At 29.6% G+C, this 18171-nt stretch overlaps 1 protein-coding gene across 1 annotated transcript; it reads right to left on the bottom strand.

Annotated features, from left to right (window-relative positions):
- Window positions 1-1757: 1757 nt before the first annotated feature.
- Window positions 1758-18049, bottom strand: LOC126838955 (uncharacterized). Its single transcript, XM_050573816.1, has 8 exons — window positions 17916-18049; window positions 17707-17758; window positions 4050-4108; window positions 3795-3951; window positions 3544-3721; window positions 3302-3458; window positions 3081-3232; window positions 1758-2378 (listed from the first exon to the last, which is right to left on the bottom strand). Exons 1-8 carry the CDS (start codon window positions 17986-17988, stop codon window positions 2370-2372), a joined length of 837 nt encoding a protein of 278 aa, XP_050429773.1. The 5' UTR covers window positions 17989-18049; the 3' UTR covers window positions 1758-2369.
- Between the last annotated feature and the right edge of the window lie 122 nt (window positions 18050-18171).

Genomic DNA, 18171 nt, shown 5'->3' on the forward strand with positions numbered 1-18171 from the left:
ATATTTCAAACAATTAATAAAAATAGAGCTAAATTAATTTACAAAATGTACAACTTACACGTGTGCTTAAATACTATTTTATTGAAACTTTTACACCTGTCAATTAATTTTAATATAATCATGTGTTCAAAAATGAAAACATGACGACAGGTAAAATAAAAGTCAAAAACACCATCCTTCAATAAGGTATGTACTGTCACGCACTATTATGTGTAAAGTATGATAGTTTTTGTAAAACCAATATAAACTATGCGAGTATGCATGTCAAAAAAATTGTGTTCATTAAAAAAAAAAGATATTATGTCCACTATATAAAAAAAGTGAGATTTAATATGTCTCCTATAATAATATTTGTTAATAAATAATATTTCTATATAAATATTATTTTATTTACTAAATTATTACAACAAATTTAAAAACCATCGATTTGTCCCTATACATTCTATAATATATTATTATTGATGTCAATTTTATCATAAAGAACATTTTTTTTTTTTAATTGTGTTAAAGAAAACAATTTTCTGGTTTGATTTTGCCTTTGAATAACTACATTTAATATTTCTATTAAAAATGAAAACATATGAATTTTATTACCTTTTTAAATTGAAAATAATTAATTTAACATTCTTGAAAAATGTATAGTATTAAAAATAAAGACGAAAGTTTTCTAACTTGTTCACGATTTTAAACAATTTGTACTTTGTTATGTGTTGAAAATATACTATTTGTTTAAAATTTATATTGATAATAATCCCACGAAGATCCGTTGACAGCGTTTTATATTAGAGCTGAAACACAATAGAAGGTATATTAAGTAACAAGCTGTCCGGACCTGACGTTGCGCGGGATTTAGTTTGCCAGGGCTGAGTAAAATAATTACTTATAAGATACTCAGTACTCCAGGTTGTATAATGTAGAGCTTTAGCATACCTCGTCTCGGTTTTTTTTATCTACACACGTACATTACATTGTATTGATTATGTCCCCCCTTACTCAAGGGTCCCGGTTCCAGCTCCAGATTCAGTTCCAATGTTTAATAGCGTCCCCAGAATCGACCTGTTCCTTTAATCATCACCTACCATTCGCTTGAGTACCGTGGTTACCATGGTTACAAACAAAGTGTTTATTTTGGGTTAGCAACGAAAAATATTTCTTATTTAAAGTACAAAGTTCGTGTTTGAGGTCATCCTTAGGGGTGGAATTTTCGAAAACTACTATGCCAGTTCACAGGAGTTCACAGGAGTGTACTCAACAACTTCCCAAAGTTTCATGGCGATCGGATGAATGTTGTACTAATGTATAAAGGACAAACAAACAAACATTCATTTTTATATAAATAGATACAGATAAATTGTATAAATTGAAATAATACTTTTAAATACATTTTACCAAATTGAATGCAACATAAAAATAGTAAACAATTGAAATGTGTCAATAGACATTGATCGTTTAATGGATTTAATTAGATATAATTATCTCAATACTGAATATGACTATTTACAATTGACAAAACAGATAAGTTTATTATTTTTACTTAGATGACATGCTGAGCATTGGAATATAATACAGTAATACTTTAATTTTTATAATTATCAATTTTAATAATAATAAAAAAAAATAATACAAGTTAACAAAAAGGAAATGTATAAAACATTATTTCACTTACAATTAGACTAACTATAAACACCTATAAAATGAATGATAATAATACAAATGCACAGTTTTTAACAAGTGAAACACTATAATATTAAGTGTTACATATTTGATAGAATAAACATTGTAAAAAATTAACTTAATAATGGGTTTGCCGATAATTATTGCAATAATACACACATTCCATTGATTTATAAATTTAAAATAAGCAGTTTATCGATTTGAGGAAATACTGAAATGTTTAATACAAGTAATAAATATGACTAACATTAAGTTACATTGGTTTTGTTTCATTATTCGTACAAAACAATGTATTACTAATGATTTAAGTTACTTTTTGGCTCTAACAATACTTATTACTTTGATATATAAAATTATTATAATAATACCAATTTTTATTATTACAAGTTAAGTGAGCATATAGTGCACGAGGAATGCTGACTGCATGTAGAATTATGATGGACGGGCGCTACCGGACTATCGTTTGGATAACGCTGCGGTCCAAAAAATTCAGAAGTTGTCATCATGGATGAGAACCAACCATGGTTTACTGTTGGTTGTCTGTTAAATACTGTAGGCATGTGTGAAGTCTGTGACGGAAAATAGGAGCTGCCGGTGTTTCTGGTAATGTCTGCGGCTAGAGGCGAGCAGCGTTGGCGTGCATTCACAGCACGTGATTTCGATCTCGCCCCGCCAACGGCAGCTCCCGACTCTACTCACATGACCTAAAAAAAAAAAAATGTATTAATATTTTACAATTATTTGTGAGTAAGAATAAATAATTTCACAAAAAAGTACTTTTTTTAATTAATTAAATTTTTTATTAGCGAAAATATATATTGTGTTTTAGTAATATTTTGTTTGATAAACGTTTATTGAAAAAGTTTAAATAGAAACTTATAATTTTCAAAGGTAAAAAATATTGAAAAAAATGGTTGTAGCATACTTTTTTTTATATATTATATAATACTAATTATTTTTTTAAAATATTATAATCAAAGTTAAGTTGTCATTTACATTTCACATCATTGTATATGATAGAATAAAATACAAAACATACCAAACAAAAACGATTAGGTTAGAAAAAATGTCAAATAAGAGTTTTTAATCCAGATATCATAATAAACCAAAGTTTAGGTGACAAACATATCAGTTTGTAAGAGGGTTTTGCATGAAATATTGTAGAATAATTATTTTGTTTTCATCATTATTTTATAAAAAAAAAATTAGTTTTAGTCATTGACAATAAAAAAAATGGAAATTAGTTAACTATTGACATATTTTTTTATAGACTCGACAGTTAAAGCTTAAATATGAAATTGCCTAGGACCTATTTGAATTCACTTAGACCGTAGTAACGATGTTATTTTTAAAATGAAACATATATAAATATGATTTTTGGCAAAACTTGATCTGACATAACTTACTTGCAACACCATTGTGCCTTCGTACGTGTTATTAGGATTTAGAGTTATTGGAGTTATAACAATTCCGGCTTCAACACACACCATGTTTGGGTATTCATCTTCACCAAAATCACTCATTGTGTTTGAGGTGACATCCCATGGATTCCAAACAACTAAAGTTATATATATATCTTAAATGATTGTGGTTACAAATAAAAAAAACAAAACCCTGTAAGACCAACCTGTATCAGGCATATTGTATTTGACCATTTTCATTTTTCTACCGGAAACCACGTTGGAAATAATGTGCTCTTGTTGTGTGGTTTGGTAGATTCTGTCGGTCCAATGGTTAACAGTAACCATTTCTCTAGGTTCTTGATAAATAGCGTTTTCTTTGGTCTTGAATTAAATTAATTTTTAATTTTTGTTAATACATAAGTAACGTAAAAAAATTAATTTATTCTAGTTATATAGTAGTTCATACTTTATCCACGAACATGCACCCTTGAAGACCGGATATAGAGCATTTTCTAACGTCCGGTACTTTAAGATACGTGTGAAATAGCATGTTGAATTGAAATGGTTCTGAAGAAGAATTATACAAATTAAAACTGACTTGTAATTCTTTCTCCCTTAATATGATCCGCAGCACCAATTTGAAACTAAAAAATACAAATATATTTTTTTTTTTTAAGATTATTAGTGTTAAACCAATAAATGTTATGAACAAATTACCAATAATTCCATATCTGCTTAGTAACTGGAGAATCCACTAACGAAAACATAGCTTCGATGTCACCATTTTCTAATGGTTCCGGGTGTTTTTCGACTTCCCACCTACAAGTCCTAGCAAAACCGTGTTGTGGTCCATATGCCCAAGGTCCAAAATGAGCTATATATATATTGGCATACAAGAAGAAATTATAAATTATAGTTATGTAATTTTGATTAATAGACTTATTTTAATTGTATTATATTAAAAATACTTACGAAAAACTATTGGAATGCCGCCTCTAATAGATTTTTGCCCATCAAATACTGCCAATTTGCTGTAAACATCAACAAATGATTATAGTTAATGCACATTTAATTCAATTATAAATAATTTTGGTGTTTAAACAAATATTATAATGCGCATCAAATTATTAAAAGCACACCAATTCTGAGCAGTTTTACTTTGTAAAGTTTACCAAAATCAAAAAAATGTCAACATTATCGTCGTAAATATATTTATTTACTCTAAAACTATTGCTTATAATATTAAACATTTGTTCCGACTAGGCATAACAATGAAATACATAGAACATAAGATGTACTTAGATAGTAGGGAACAAATGCTATACTACTTGCTAGTTCACGTAGTAAAAGTAACCCTTCTCAGTTCAGTGTCTAGTTATTTTAATTGATCGTTTAAATTGTTATTACGTTTATTTTACATCTCGATACCTAATTACAGAAGCCAAGAAAAAATATAAAATAGTAATCACATCATAAATCTAAAAGTATCTTTTAGTAATTGATTTTGGACGAAATTACGAAGTATATTTTAATACATTTTTAACAGAAAGTCCGGCATTTTAAAAACAACAATTTTCCAATGACTATTTTTAAAAAGGCTCACTCTTACGTTTGTTAAAAAATATTACTTATTTCATATATTAACTGTGTCGTACGGTTTTTTCTATAGTGAATTCTTAAGAGAAATGAATTGAAGAAACAAATTGTACTTGGTTATTTTGAATGCTAATTTTAAGATAATTATGTAAATACAATAAATGCTTTATTATTATAAAAAGCAAGGGAAATATTTGAATTTTTATTATACAACCTATTACTGCACGTAATTGCGCTATAAATATAATAATTCGTTACAGAAATTCCGGAAATCAATATCAAATCGCTGGTAATTACGTAATACGTGATACAATAAACCACAACAAATTATTATGTTTCTACTTAGTACTTATATAATAAGGTTGAAGAATATTCATGTACATTGTCAAATTTTAAAAAGTAAACCATCATAATTGTTAGGATTCGTAGAAACTAAAATGTTTATAGCTTTGATGCGGAGCCGGGAATGGTGTAGTTTTTACAATAATGAAAAAGTACTACAAAATTGTACATAATTTCATCTTAAAACTACAGCATTATTGCTTGAAAAAATAGTAGAATGACTTCGAAACTTGAATAGGGAATTACTTAGATGCTTCAGATATACAATAGAAAAATATAACACTAACCCTTTCAGCCACAAGGCGTTGAAACTTTTCCTTGATTTTACTTTTTTAGGGATAGTCTTAGGACTTATAGCACCAACAACTAATAAGTATTTTTTTGTAACGAAGAAACCTCAATAAATCAAATAACACGATTATAAACATACATTTCACTGCCCAAAAAAATATTTTTGCTTAAAATAATAGCTTTTATTTTTTTAACTTATTCAGTTTTGCATCGAACCGATTTTTAAAAGTGATTGTATCGGTTTCTTCAGTTATAATAATTCCCATTCTTATTGCGTGCTGGCGATTTTTTATTATAGTCAACATAATAGTTTTAATTAATTACACGGTGTTTTACGAAAAGCTAACCAAATACAAATCGCTCTGTATTGAGTGATATATATTTAGAATATTATACGCAATGGGCTTATTGATATTTTAGAAATAAGCGTAAGTATAAATAGCATAAGCATAATCGTAATTCAACGTTTAAGGGCTTTAAATTGTATGTATTATTATATATTATTACGAGGGAAAGCAATTTCGTGCGGATCTAGTTTCATCGTGTCGGGGAAAGAAGGGACGGCAGAGGTTGGTCGAAAACTCCCGGTTGTGCATGCGAGGTTTTTTTTGCATCTGTCCTCGAACCTTAAGGGTGTCGGTCAAAAGAAGAGTTAACCCTGCATACACCCTTGCCCGCTATCCCCGAGCATCCTTTTCATTTCCTCGGCGTGTGCCTTGACAAATGAGCGTTCGAGACAAAAACCGTCGAACGACGGTGCCGGTATTCTCCACCCTTACTACCGCCGCGCATCCATCATACTCTTGCGCTAGTGCCTGCCTTTTCTTCATACTGCACAACACACATCCACCACCCTCTCTTGGCCGGGTATCGTGCCCGTTTTAATCCATAGAGGACTTTTATCACTAATTACAATCGTGGCCGCCAACGACGGTGCATTGTTGCTATTTGGACACACCGAGCAAAAAACACATACCGTACCCAAGGGGCGGTTGCGGCAACCCAAAACTACTACTAAGCACCAGTTCCGCACACACGACAATAATAATAATATATAATATAATATCCCGCGCGATTTCGAAAACCATAATAACAATTTCGTACAAACACATATTACTATAGTATACAACTTATGATATATGGTTATGCGTCGCGAGCTAATGGGTTTACTTAGAGATAACGCTGTACTGGTCGACCGAACATCGAACTAACTTACTTTGACATATCTTTTTGAAGAAACACCCGCATTTACACTGCTCACTAATTACTATAACTAAACACCAAATTATAATATTATACAATAGTATTATTTTTTGGATGACTCTACTGGATCAATACCGATAATGCGACTAATGTTACATCATAATGTTGATGGTTGTATCAGAGGCTCTAAATTCAATATACATTTTTTTTAAAGTCAAACAATTTTTGAAGTTGGCGAACAGCGGGCAAATCACTATAAGAAAGTTGTTCACTAGATTACCAATGATTTCTAAAAATTACTTAAGACTATCAGAGTTCTTGGAAGATAACTTTCAGAGATGTTCAAACAAGTGTACACTAATTACCAGGACTGGTTTACCATTTTTATGCGAGTATTTAAATTTTGATAACAATGGAGTGAACAAAAATATTACTAATTATACTATAATTACCAACCAATTATTGGTATTGCACACGAAAAGTTATCTGTATAGTCAAAGGCATATGAATTGGACCACCCTACTGTAGTAGTTGAACTTGTTTAAAGACTTAACTTATACAACATTTAAAAAAAATTACATTTGTAAATTACAAATTACTTAAGGTGAACAAAAGCCAAAGACTTAACCTTAAAACCTTAACCTTAACCTTAAATGGTTAAGTACAGTGTACTTTTACTACTTGGCTCTAGGCTCCGTAATTGTTACTTACGACGAGTTTCTTCAAAACTATATAGACAGAAATAAAAAAACTATTAGTTCATTTTACTGCAACTAGTGAAAAGTAGAGTAGTGATGTAGTTCGCTTTATAAAAAAAAAATGAATTAATAATTAATATAAAAACGACCTAGAGCTGTTGCGTTGTGATTGATTAGTTTTCGAGAAGTGCACCGTAGTAAAACTCGTCATAAATCATAATATTAGTAATATGGTTATTGTAGACTAGTATTACATAACAGTAGAAAAGCTTAATTTCCGAAAATTAATATTTGCCGTAACAGTATGTGCAGAGTACAAATCGTAATATAATTTCTGGCCTAACACGTCAAGACAAACACAATTACTTAAGTTATTCTACATAAGAGACGATTACATCATACGGCATTTCATATGTCTTTGTATAAAAAATAGAAATAGATAAAGTTGTGACCAGGTACTCGTGTAATGCATATTACAATCAAAATATATAGCCAGCTTTATAAAAAAAAAGTATATGTGTTTACTTCCTAACTACATCACTATTAAGTTATAATTAGTGAATATTGTCATTTGTTTTTTACAATTCAGTTAAAATATTTGCAATTGAAATATGTTACATTTACATGTCAATAGTCTATTAAGGTCAAAACGCAATTGAATCCATAGTAATAATAACAACAAAACACTGATTTTTGTAATTGGATAATTTGGTATTAAGCGGTTTTAACTACGTGCAGCTACTGTATTAGTCAGTTGGTGAATATTTTAATGAAAAATATACATTTTTTTTTTAAATGGAAAAGCTACATTGAAATTAACAACTAAATATCGATCATTTCAGTTGCTCCTATCGTGTAAGTTATTTATTGAGTTTATGAACTGTTGGTTTCTTGGGCTTTAACACGAAATACTGAGAACAATACTGTATAATTATAATAGTTATAAGCCAAAAATATAATTATACAAATATTTAGTTGCAAAAGCGCATAGTACATAGTCTTACAAACGCATATTTTTACTAGTCATCTTTGTCATAGTTGTGAGGTACAAAAACCTCATACCACATTCCCAATATGACCTTGCTAGTGAGGTTTAATGTAATAACCTATTACACAACTTAAAAATTATAATTTGACCTGCGTTCCTATGAAAAGGACAAAGATATTTATTTTTAAAATGAAGATATTGGATTCTGAATGTTGACTAAAAAATAATAATAGTTAACATTTTTTTTTGTATTATACTTTAAAATAAGAATAAATAAGGTACGTGACTCAGATCAAAAATATACTTCAATATTTTAGTTAAAGACTATAAACTAAAACAGTAAATTACAATACTATGCAATTTTTATCATCTATAAACATTTTTATGAATAAAATCTTTGTCACGCAGCTATTATTTGTAAACATTTTCTGTTAGATTTTCACCTCTTTTTTTGGTTTTTAAGCGTTTTTATGGAGAACCCAGTTTGAAATTCACATATTTTATACAAATTATCTCAGCTTTCTAAAAAAATATTAGAAAAATTCTCAAATTTTGGGCAACACGAAAACAATTTTTTAGATTGTAAACTCAATTTTAATGACTTTCTGTTACTAATGGTGAGATTATTTAACAAAAGAAACTGAATTAAAATTTTTTTTTTTTTGAAAGCTGAAGATAGTATAAAAACAAAAAAACAAAATTCAAAACAATTTGAGAACATTCTTTTCTTCGTAACCGATATGCAGGTTAAGTTTCAAAAAGTTCCATGGAGGAAGGGGGGTGGCTTCAAACGTTCGTTCATATTTGCCGTTTTGACCTATGTACATTCGCATACATACAATTATGCGATGATGACCTATCATAAACTCTTTATTATATAGGTGGACCGTTCTTTTTAATTGGAATTTAAATACTATTCGTAACTCGTATTCTATTTCAAGGGCCTTTATATTCTACTATAAGGCTAAGCAGACGACTAAACACTTGAAAGTGTTTTCAACGTTTTACAAATGATCAGGACGACTTATGAACTTTCGGTAAAAGCGAAGGGGGTAAAACATAGTTAACGACGTTGGAATTTATTCAGTCGATAGAGTTCTGGGTTCCGGTTTAGTTATGCGGGAGTATTACTGTAAATTGACGATGCGGAGGAGAGAGCGAACACCCTAACTAAGTTTAACCCCCACCCCTTCCCCCAAAATATTTTTTTTATACCGGACTTGCACTGGTGGCACAACAGAACACCACACAGAGACATAGTGCGAGGAACTCGGTGGTGTGAGACCGTGTAATTAACGAGTGGTGATCTTGGCGAAGGCGGTGGTGGTGGTGGTGGTGTTGCCGGCCATTAATATACGACCGGCGCACCGAACGACATTAACAGCCGCCTTAGTGATTACAAAACGGATACAAGCAAAAACCTCTAGGCCGCGCCATTATCCCTGCCAACGCTATTAACCGATGCTGACATTGAGAGGACGTGGTGGACGAAGGGGTTGGTGGGGTGGAGGATCCATTGTGGGAAAAGAGAGGCGACACCGCCGTACTATATACGCAACACTCTCAGCTATAGGCTCCCTCAGCCATATCACTCTCAGCGATGAATTGTGGGTGTAACAAGCGTAAAGTTATGCAGTGGCTTTGGCATACCGGTCGAAGGGAATTAAGGCAAGGGTTAACGTTGAGTATTCGACCAGACGTGTAAAATATATTTCCGTATAGAGGTAGATAACATAATGTAATTATTTTACATTTTAATGTTCGTACCGCTTTAGCAAAATGTAAAACTAACCGCATTGCTTATCCATCAGCAGTCTCTAAACAATACATTTGATTATTTTGCGTTATCGTTTCAATAAAACATTAAGAGGACAATACGAGTACATCCCTATTTATTAAAGGGTTCGGTATAGGCTAAATTTCGCAAAATTTGATTTGTTTGGTTCATGCTAGTTTTAAAACATAAAAATGTATTATCAAATTCATAGTAAAATAAATATCTCCGAGGACGTCGGTAGATTTATGGTAAATCGAGAGGTAATTTTTTTTAACAAAAAAATACTTGAAAAATTTTTTTTTATAGCTGTAACAAAAAAATTAAATGTAATAAAAAAAAAATTAAAATTTTAAATTTAAGTTGTGTTTCAATAAAAAAAAATATATAAACTAAATTAATAATGAGGTTAATACTGATTTATAGAAATAACTAGACGTGATAGAGAAATTTCCAGTTAAAAAATACAATAATTTTGGTTCTTGTTTCGAAATGAATGGTCAAATTTTGGTTTACGGTGTAGGACGCATTTATTCGACACAAATGCAGCCATAAAATGAACTCTCGAAGATTACATTATCATTGTCGAATATCACGACTGAATTATTAAATAGTCTTTCATTGAATTTGGCTTTGCGGACAAATTCTTATAAGCATAACGAATAATAATTATACTACTCTAATGGTTAATTTGCATTCAATAGTATAATAATCTATAATATGGCGTTTTATGGCACACAACCGGATGAACGTAGTAAATAAGACATGTTATGATAGAGATAAACAAAGTGCCTCACATAATACCTTAGGTAAATATGATAAATAATTGAATTACATACACGTGTAGAAGTTATACATATTAGAGTTTTAACGCACATAGTAAATGTTGATGATCGAACGTAACTTCAGTTTTACCGGAGCGCAAAATAGCGCATTACGTAGGGTGCATTTTACACGGGTCCATAGCTCATAAAAAAAACCTTAATGAAGGTATTGCGAGTAAAATGGGAAGGGCACAATTACATTACTTTACACGTCTATCTCGCCTATGTCGTATAATTAAATTATCGCAATTAAACGACGAACCAGGTCAATTAAACAAAGTCAAAGCCTGAATTTAATTTCGTCCTGATAATGCTAACCGACCTTATTCCGTTCAGTTTCAGTGCCGCCGCGTTATAATTTAAACGCGAGTCGAGACTGGTAATTTCAGGCTTCTAGACATCAAAGGGCTACAGACCAGACGAAATTATCGACTCGGCAAAACATTTACAAGTGCCACTTGACCTCACCGGGCGTACCTCGCGTTTTTACAGAGAATTTTTTTCCCTATTTTATAATACTTTTGCAGCAGACAAAATTGTCTGGGTTTTTATAATTCGTCATTTAGGCATTGAATGATTGTATAGTTTAATTCGATTGTTTAAGTACTTATCGATGCATAAATAATTTCGCAACTAAACTACAAGTGGTACTAAAATGCCATAAAAATAAAACATTTTATTAATACTAACAAAATGTAGGAAATAAACGATGACATTTTTTGATTGACACTAAATAACAAATATAAATAACCTTATATCAAACAAAATAATGAACAGAAAAATATTAAAACAACTTAACGTTTTGTTTTGGTTTTTAACTATAAAAAAAATAGCTTTGTAAATGTTGAAAACACATAATTAAGTAAAGTTGAGAAGTTTATAGTTTAGTTTTTTGTTTATAGTAATTTATTAATAAATTAAGTACTAAATATTAGTTTTGTGGCATGTAATCTATTTTCACCAGTTTTGTTTATTTTTGTAAATAATAATGGCATTTTTCAATACACATTTTGCGAATATTTATGCTACCAAAATTATACTTGTAGTACGTACAATTTTTAAACACAAAAAAAATTGAGATTGATTTTCTGTGACTGTGTTAGTATTTTCTTATAACATATCTTAAATATACTTTATTAGCCGTAACTATAAATTTAAAATCTGATAAAACCACTACCGTTATTCTGTAAGTAAAATGTTATTTTTTAGCTATCAAACAAAAATATGCATAGCAAATACATGAACATTGTTTTTACAAAAACAGTAAAATCTAATAAAAGTTTTTATTCTTTAATAATACTATTTTAGAAGTAATGTCTGACTCTTTACCACGATTTGATATAACTTACAACCCAAGTGCGGAATTAGCCAACTGTTAAGTCCATTTACAGATATGTACAACAAATTTACAAATAATTATTAAGGATACAAATAATAAAATATGTTTTTAAAGTAAAGTTTCGATGTGCATTTAAAGAGGCTAAATTATTTTAAACACATAAACCTAATGTTATAACATTAAAAATTTTTCATTGGAAACTGAAACTAAAATTGTATTATGAGTCATAATATAAGAAGGAACTACTAATACGTACTTCAACAAAATAATTTAGTCATAATAATATAAATCATACAAATATTACTTATAATAAAACTTAAAATAGTTTACAAACTAAAAGTTTTGGAAAAATATTGTCTATCAGTTTTAAGGAAGTATAAGTTAATGTAAGTAGTTATTAATTAAATTAAAAAATAGCTAGCGCCTCACGAAAACGGGGTGATTTGCATCAGTTCAGATTTTGCTTTATTACACAGCAGCATCAAAGCTTGTCTCCTAGTATCTCTGAAGGATAAAGGGTGGAGTTATAATCTGATTAACGAGGCTTATGGGTTGATCCGGGCTTGGGCTATCAGTCAAAAGATGTTGGACGACAATGACTTGGCCAGAGCGAGAGGGTTCTTACGCAGGATAAATGCTTCATCAGTCATTACCAGGCAGCCACACCCTAAGGGGGTTAAAAAAACAACAGAACCCTTTATCTGACAGCTGCACAAATTTAATTTAAAATTGTCTTAAAAAACTCTCAACATATTATTGTTTTAGTTATTGGTAACCAAAGTTTATGATTTAAATCCTATACGATTTTTGATTTAATGACCTATTTAGATCGATTTTGTCAATATTGACATGGGAAATTTACTTAAGAGGGCGTCGCACTGCCCATTTTTAAGGAGTAAAGTATAGGCAATTTTCTACAAAATCTCAATTTAAAGGTTAAACTGTGATGTGTAATTATTAGTTCGATAACTAAGACTCTATTTTGGTAGTTAATTTTTTTTTGGACTATCAAAGCATCCTTGAAATCGATTTAAAAATGTTTTTTTTATCTCTATATGTTTAAGCAGACTGAAAATAACTCGCTTAATTTTGGTTTTAGAGTGACACCCATTATAAAATTAAAAGAAAACAATATTCCGGAGGGCAAGACGGTGCGTTTTTTCATTATTCCAAGTTTAACGCTCAATACACAGTTTAGAAATATCGACTATTTTAACATTTTTAAATGACTGTAACTTTTCAAAAAATGATTTTTTTTTTAAAAACGCACCGTCTTGCCCTCCGGAATATTGTTCTCTATTAATTTTATAATGGGCGCTTTTACTTTAAAACCAAAATTAAGCGAGTTATTTTCAGTCTGCTTAAACATGTTTTTATCATCTGAAAATCACCGATACGACGCCCTCTTTATACAATTGTTCTATAAATATAGATGTTTTTCTCTTTGATTTAAATTTTAAATGAAACCTGTAGCTACAGTGTATGCTTTCCAGAGAACTATATTAATCAAGATACCCCTTATTAACCCTTACACATTATTTACTCTAATATTTAAGAAACATAGGACAAGAAATACTTAACTTACAACGTTTGTAGTTACATTCGATTGAAACAACTATAACTATATAGTTTTAACTTTTATAAAATAAAACGAATTAACATTTTAAAATGTATTTGTTAGTTGATAGAGATTCATAATTATTTTTTTAGAATAATATTAGGCCTAATGTCCCTATTCCTCCTATTTACTCTGGAACCACCATCACGCTTATCAAAACTTGTCCTACTGTGATGACTAGGTTTAAATTCGTTAAAACTATGGCGTCAGAGTTTAGGGGCTAGGTTCGCGGGAATGCACATAATTACAATGACATCTTTTGCGCAAAGAGATACACGTTATTTAGTTAACCATACTTAATAGAATCACATAACTATGCTCATTTGGGCTGTACCACTAACAAACGATAACTCTTATATTAGCTGACTTTTCGGTGGTATTTTGGTATTACCAATTTTTGCTCTTTTGGACTTTGATTCGGGTAAAATATGTCTTTTTTTAATACGCTATGTGTTTTAAATAATGTTAAGTGTTTCCAGAATAAGTAGTCACTTTGAATGGTTGACTAAATGTCTGCACTAGTTTAAAATGAAAACTCTTTGTACATGTTTTATTACTGTTATTTACAAGAAAAAAAAGGTTAGTTTTATTTATGGTAGGCGACGTTACAAATGTAATGGACAAATTTCACGGTCTATATAGTTAGGCTTTTGACTCATTTTATTGCTTTACCGAGGGTCAGAAAGGAACACGCTCGGCCTTGAATATAAAATATCTTGTTCAATTTAGTCAGTAAATACTGAATAGAGTAGTTTTAAAAGATATATACTAATATGTTATAATGATTGTAGTTTTAAAATATAATCATTTCGAATTTACATAGCATTTTAGTTTTATAAAACTAGAATTCATTTTTAGAGTCTAAACATTTAATTTATAATACATATATTTTGATTTTGTGAATATATCATTTCGTTGGCTTACAAGTGAAATACATGAAGTCAAGATTTTGTAGTTTTAATTTTTCTAGTAGTCTAAAATGTTGTAATCTTTAGATTGATGAAACCCGTTAAGTCATATCTTAGTTATTGTCTTAATGTATATCCTTGTAAGCTAAATGTGGTAATCTTTAGACTGAAGAAACTCGTAAAGTCATATCTTGATTATTGACTTAATGTATTTCACTTGTAAGCCAACGATTTGTATACAACTATATGTATTAAAAAACACAAATTGGTATTTATGATTCACATATAAACCATACAATAATAACAAAAGTACCTTAATACAAATCGTTTACAAAAATTTGTTTTATGGCGGATACCTCATAAAAATGACTAAAGGGCCGGTTGTTAAAAAAAGGATAAATTTTATAATTCGTGTTACGTCAAAATGGTGTACGGTCAATTTGGGATACACGAAATAAGGGTACTACAAAATAATGTTACATAATATATTATATGACATTTTTGTCAGTTTTTTTTTTGATACAAACAAGTGTTTACACGTTTTAGTTTTAGAAAACGAAATATTTTTTACAGTAGGAAAATGAAGTAGAGAAACGTCTACAATAATTGTTTTGGCTAGACTTAAAATTTCAAATTTTATCTTAGAAAAACTTAGAGGTGTAGACAGAATGGAAAATGGGTAATATTATAAAATACATGGCCTTATTTGATGTTAATAGAAAAATAGTGACAGAGAGTAAAGAGATATAAAGAGAAAAAATTAGACTGTTCGACCCTTATTTAAATTGGACAAGGCGAACGAGAAAAAGGAGAAGGTGAAAAACAAGAGTTTTTGATTCGCGTTGAAAAGCTATTAAATATATTTCACATGTTTCATTATTTAGACAAAAGGACAAAGGTTAGACATAATTACGTGACATTTCTACAATAGTTAGCCATCGATCGAAGTGAAAACACAATGTTCTATGTAATATTTTTCTATATAAGTGACAATGAATTAAGTAGGCGTCAAACTTAAATTCCCGTGGAATATCAGGTTCGATTAACGCGGTTTGCGAAATAATCGATAAATTCACCCCCACCTGGTCATAAACTTTAATGTATTAAGGAGGGATGACCGTTATGCATTAAAATATTCTAGAAGAAAATATCCAAATTTTATATTTTTACAATAGGTGCATTACTAAGTGTAAAAAAAAATGTCCATACATTATTTATAAGGAAAACCTGCGCGTTTGTAAAACTAAAACCAGTTCGACGGAATACATAATGATATAAGTTACCTTGATATATATTTTAAAATTAATAGGCAATTAAATAGTATTTTAACAAGTTCACATAATATACTAACGATTATTATATTCAAAATTTACGTTTTTAAATCAAATTAGGGTTAAAGTATGTATCAGGAAGTATTGTAAATACATTTTACATGGTATATACAAGTGTAAAATACCTGTATATAATATATATGGATAACATAAATGCCATTCATAAAAATGTAAATTTTTTTTTTTACTAAAATCAATTTTAAAATTTTTGACTCGTCCAAAAAACAAAAATTTTAGTACTGTCTTACAAGTTGCACGGAACTCTAAAATATAGTTTAACTAATTCTTATTATCAAGTACACAAAACTTTTTTTATAGGGATATAGATAATTGCTAAGACCCACTATATATTTCTGAAGGTTAAAAATGTATAACTATTTTTTTATGATAGTTATGTAAATAAATATTAGTTACGTTGATTTTTTTTTCTTTTGGGAATATATAATATGAACAAGTTTGAGAGGTGGCCGGGCCATATACTCTTATTATTACAAATGATATTGCTTTTCCTTCACAATTCTATTAATTTTCATAATATTACTCTTCAATTGTACTTAAAATATGTAAATATATATTTTAGGTACACGTTTTATTTCACTAATAATTTAAAAAACGTCTTGAATTTAAGAAGAAAAATAGGCTATAATGCTGTAGTAAATGCATGTACCTCAAATTGCGCTATTTTCTGCAAAAAAACTTTTGAACGTTGAAAAATAAGTAAGAACACCTTTTTTAAACCATTTCAATACAATTTGTAAATAACAAAAAATTAGAATCGCGGTAACATTTTAAAATCTATAAACTTATAACTATTTTTAGGTTGATGACTAGATGATGAGTTTAGTTAAATTTGTAAATTTGACAAAAAAGTAGGTATAATAATTATTACACTACAATTTTAATTTTTTAATTCACCCTATACTAGGTAAATGTAAAATGCATTTACTTTTCTATGATCTTTACTACAATATCTATTAAACATTTTTTTTAAATTAATATTTTACGCGTGCAATAATTTGTAAAATAAATTCTCTCGCAATAAGCAGTACGACCAAAAATCTCGTTTAAATACACATAATGTTATATTAATTAAATCAATTATGTAACGAAATAATACGTTTATTGCTTAGATGTGGTATCGTCTGTCATTAAAATCAAAGATGACGAAAATTATTCAGATATGTAACATCTGTGTTTATTTTATTTTAAATTTAAAACTAATTTGGAAAAAATAGTTTTTTTAATAAGCGGCTACATTAAAAAATCCATAAACTACAATAAAGGTAAGTAGGGTTGTACCTAAGGGATGCTCAACCATGTATTATTTAAAAAGTAAAAACTTAATTAAAAATAACATTTGATGACAATAAAAATCCGACCATTATTTCGTTTTATAATAATTTACTTAAATTGTAAATTAATATAGGTATCGTGTTGTCTGTAAATAGTAGGTATAGTAGTATAGTACCTATGTCATAGATTATCCTTAAGGCCTGAAAGCGAAAATTAAAATAGATATCATAATCTCTCAACGGGATTATAAGGAATTTAATATATTTTTTATTTTCACGAAAATTAAATAGACTTTGTTAGTTTAAAAATTCTACTAGATACAGGTTCAGAGATAATGTATTGACGAAGGACACAGAGTGATTTAGCAAGCTTGAATGAAAGCAGTTTTACGTAAATCTGTTATTATTTTTTAATAATAATTTACCTGACGAATAACTGCTCTTGATTGTTGACTCTCCATGAGACCACAGTAGCACCTGCGAAAAAAAAAGAAAGTGAATGACCTTAATAATATAAACTATTACATTATTAATGTAATAAGTAATGTAACGACTACTCAAGGACGCGTCGATCACAATCACAAGTAGTCACAGCAATATTAAATTTACGATATGTAATGAGTAATAAAATTACCATGTAAATTAATGGTGCAAGTTGTGTTATTTCCTCTGTCTAAGACGACGACACTGGACGCAGGAGCAGCCATCTCACAACTGGCAGCCGGTCAACACACAAATGACACTACTTTGGGCTGCGTGTGATAATAAAATCCAGGCCGCCGCCAAATACCCGGAGACTTGTTATCAATTATCACCGCCGCTTTATGCTCCACCTTCTTCCCCAAACGACCTTACTGGCGAACAGTGTGACCACAACAGCACGTTGTATC

The sequence above is a fragment of the Adelges cooleyi genome, unplaced genomic scaffold (assembly GCF_023614345.1).
Source record: "Adelges cooleyi isolate 19-005CV unplaced genomic scaffold, UGA_ACOO_1.1 ACOO_flye_CR_arks_rails_tigmint_CR_PRNA_1, whole genome shotgun sequence".
In the NCBI taxonomy this organism is placed as follows: domain Eukaryota; kingdom Metazoa; phylum Arthropoda; class Insecta; order Hemiptera; family Adelgidae; genus Adelges; species Adelges cooleyi.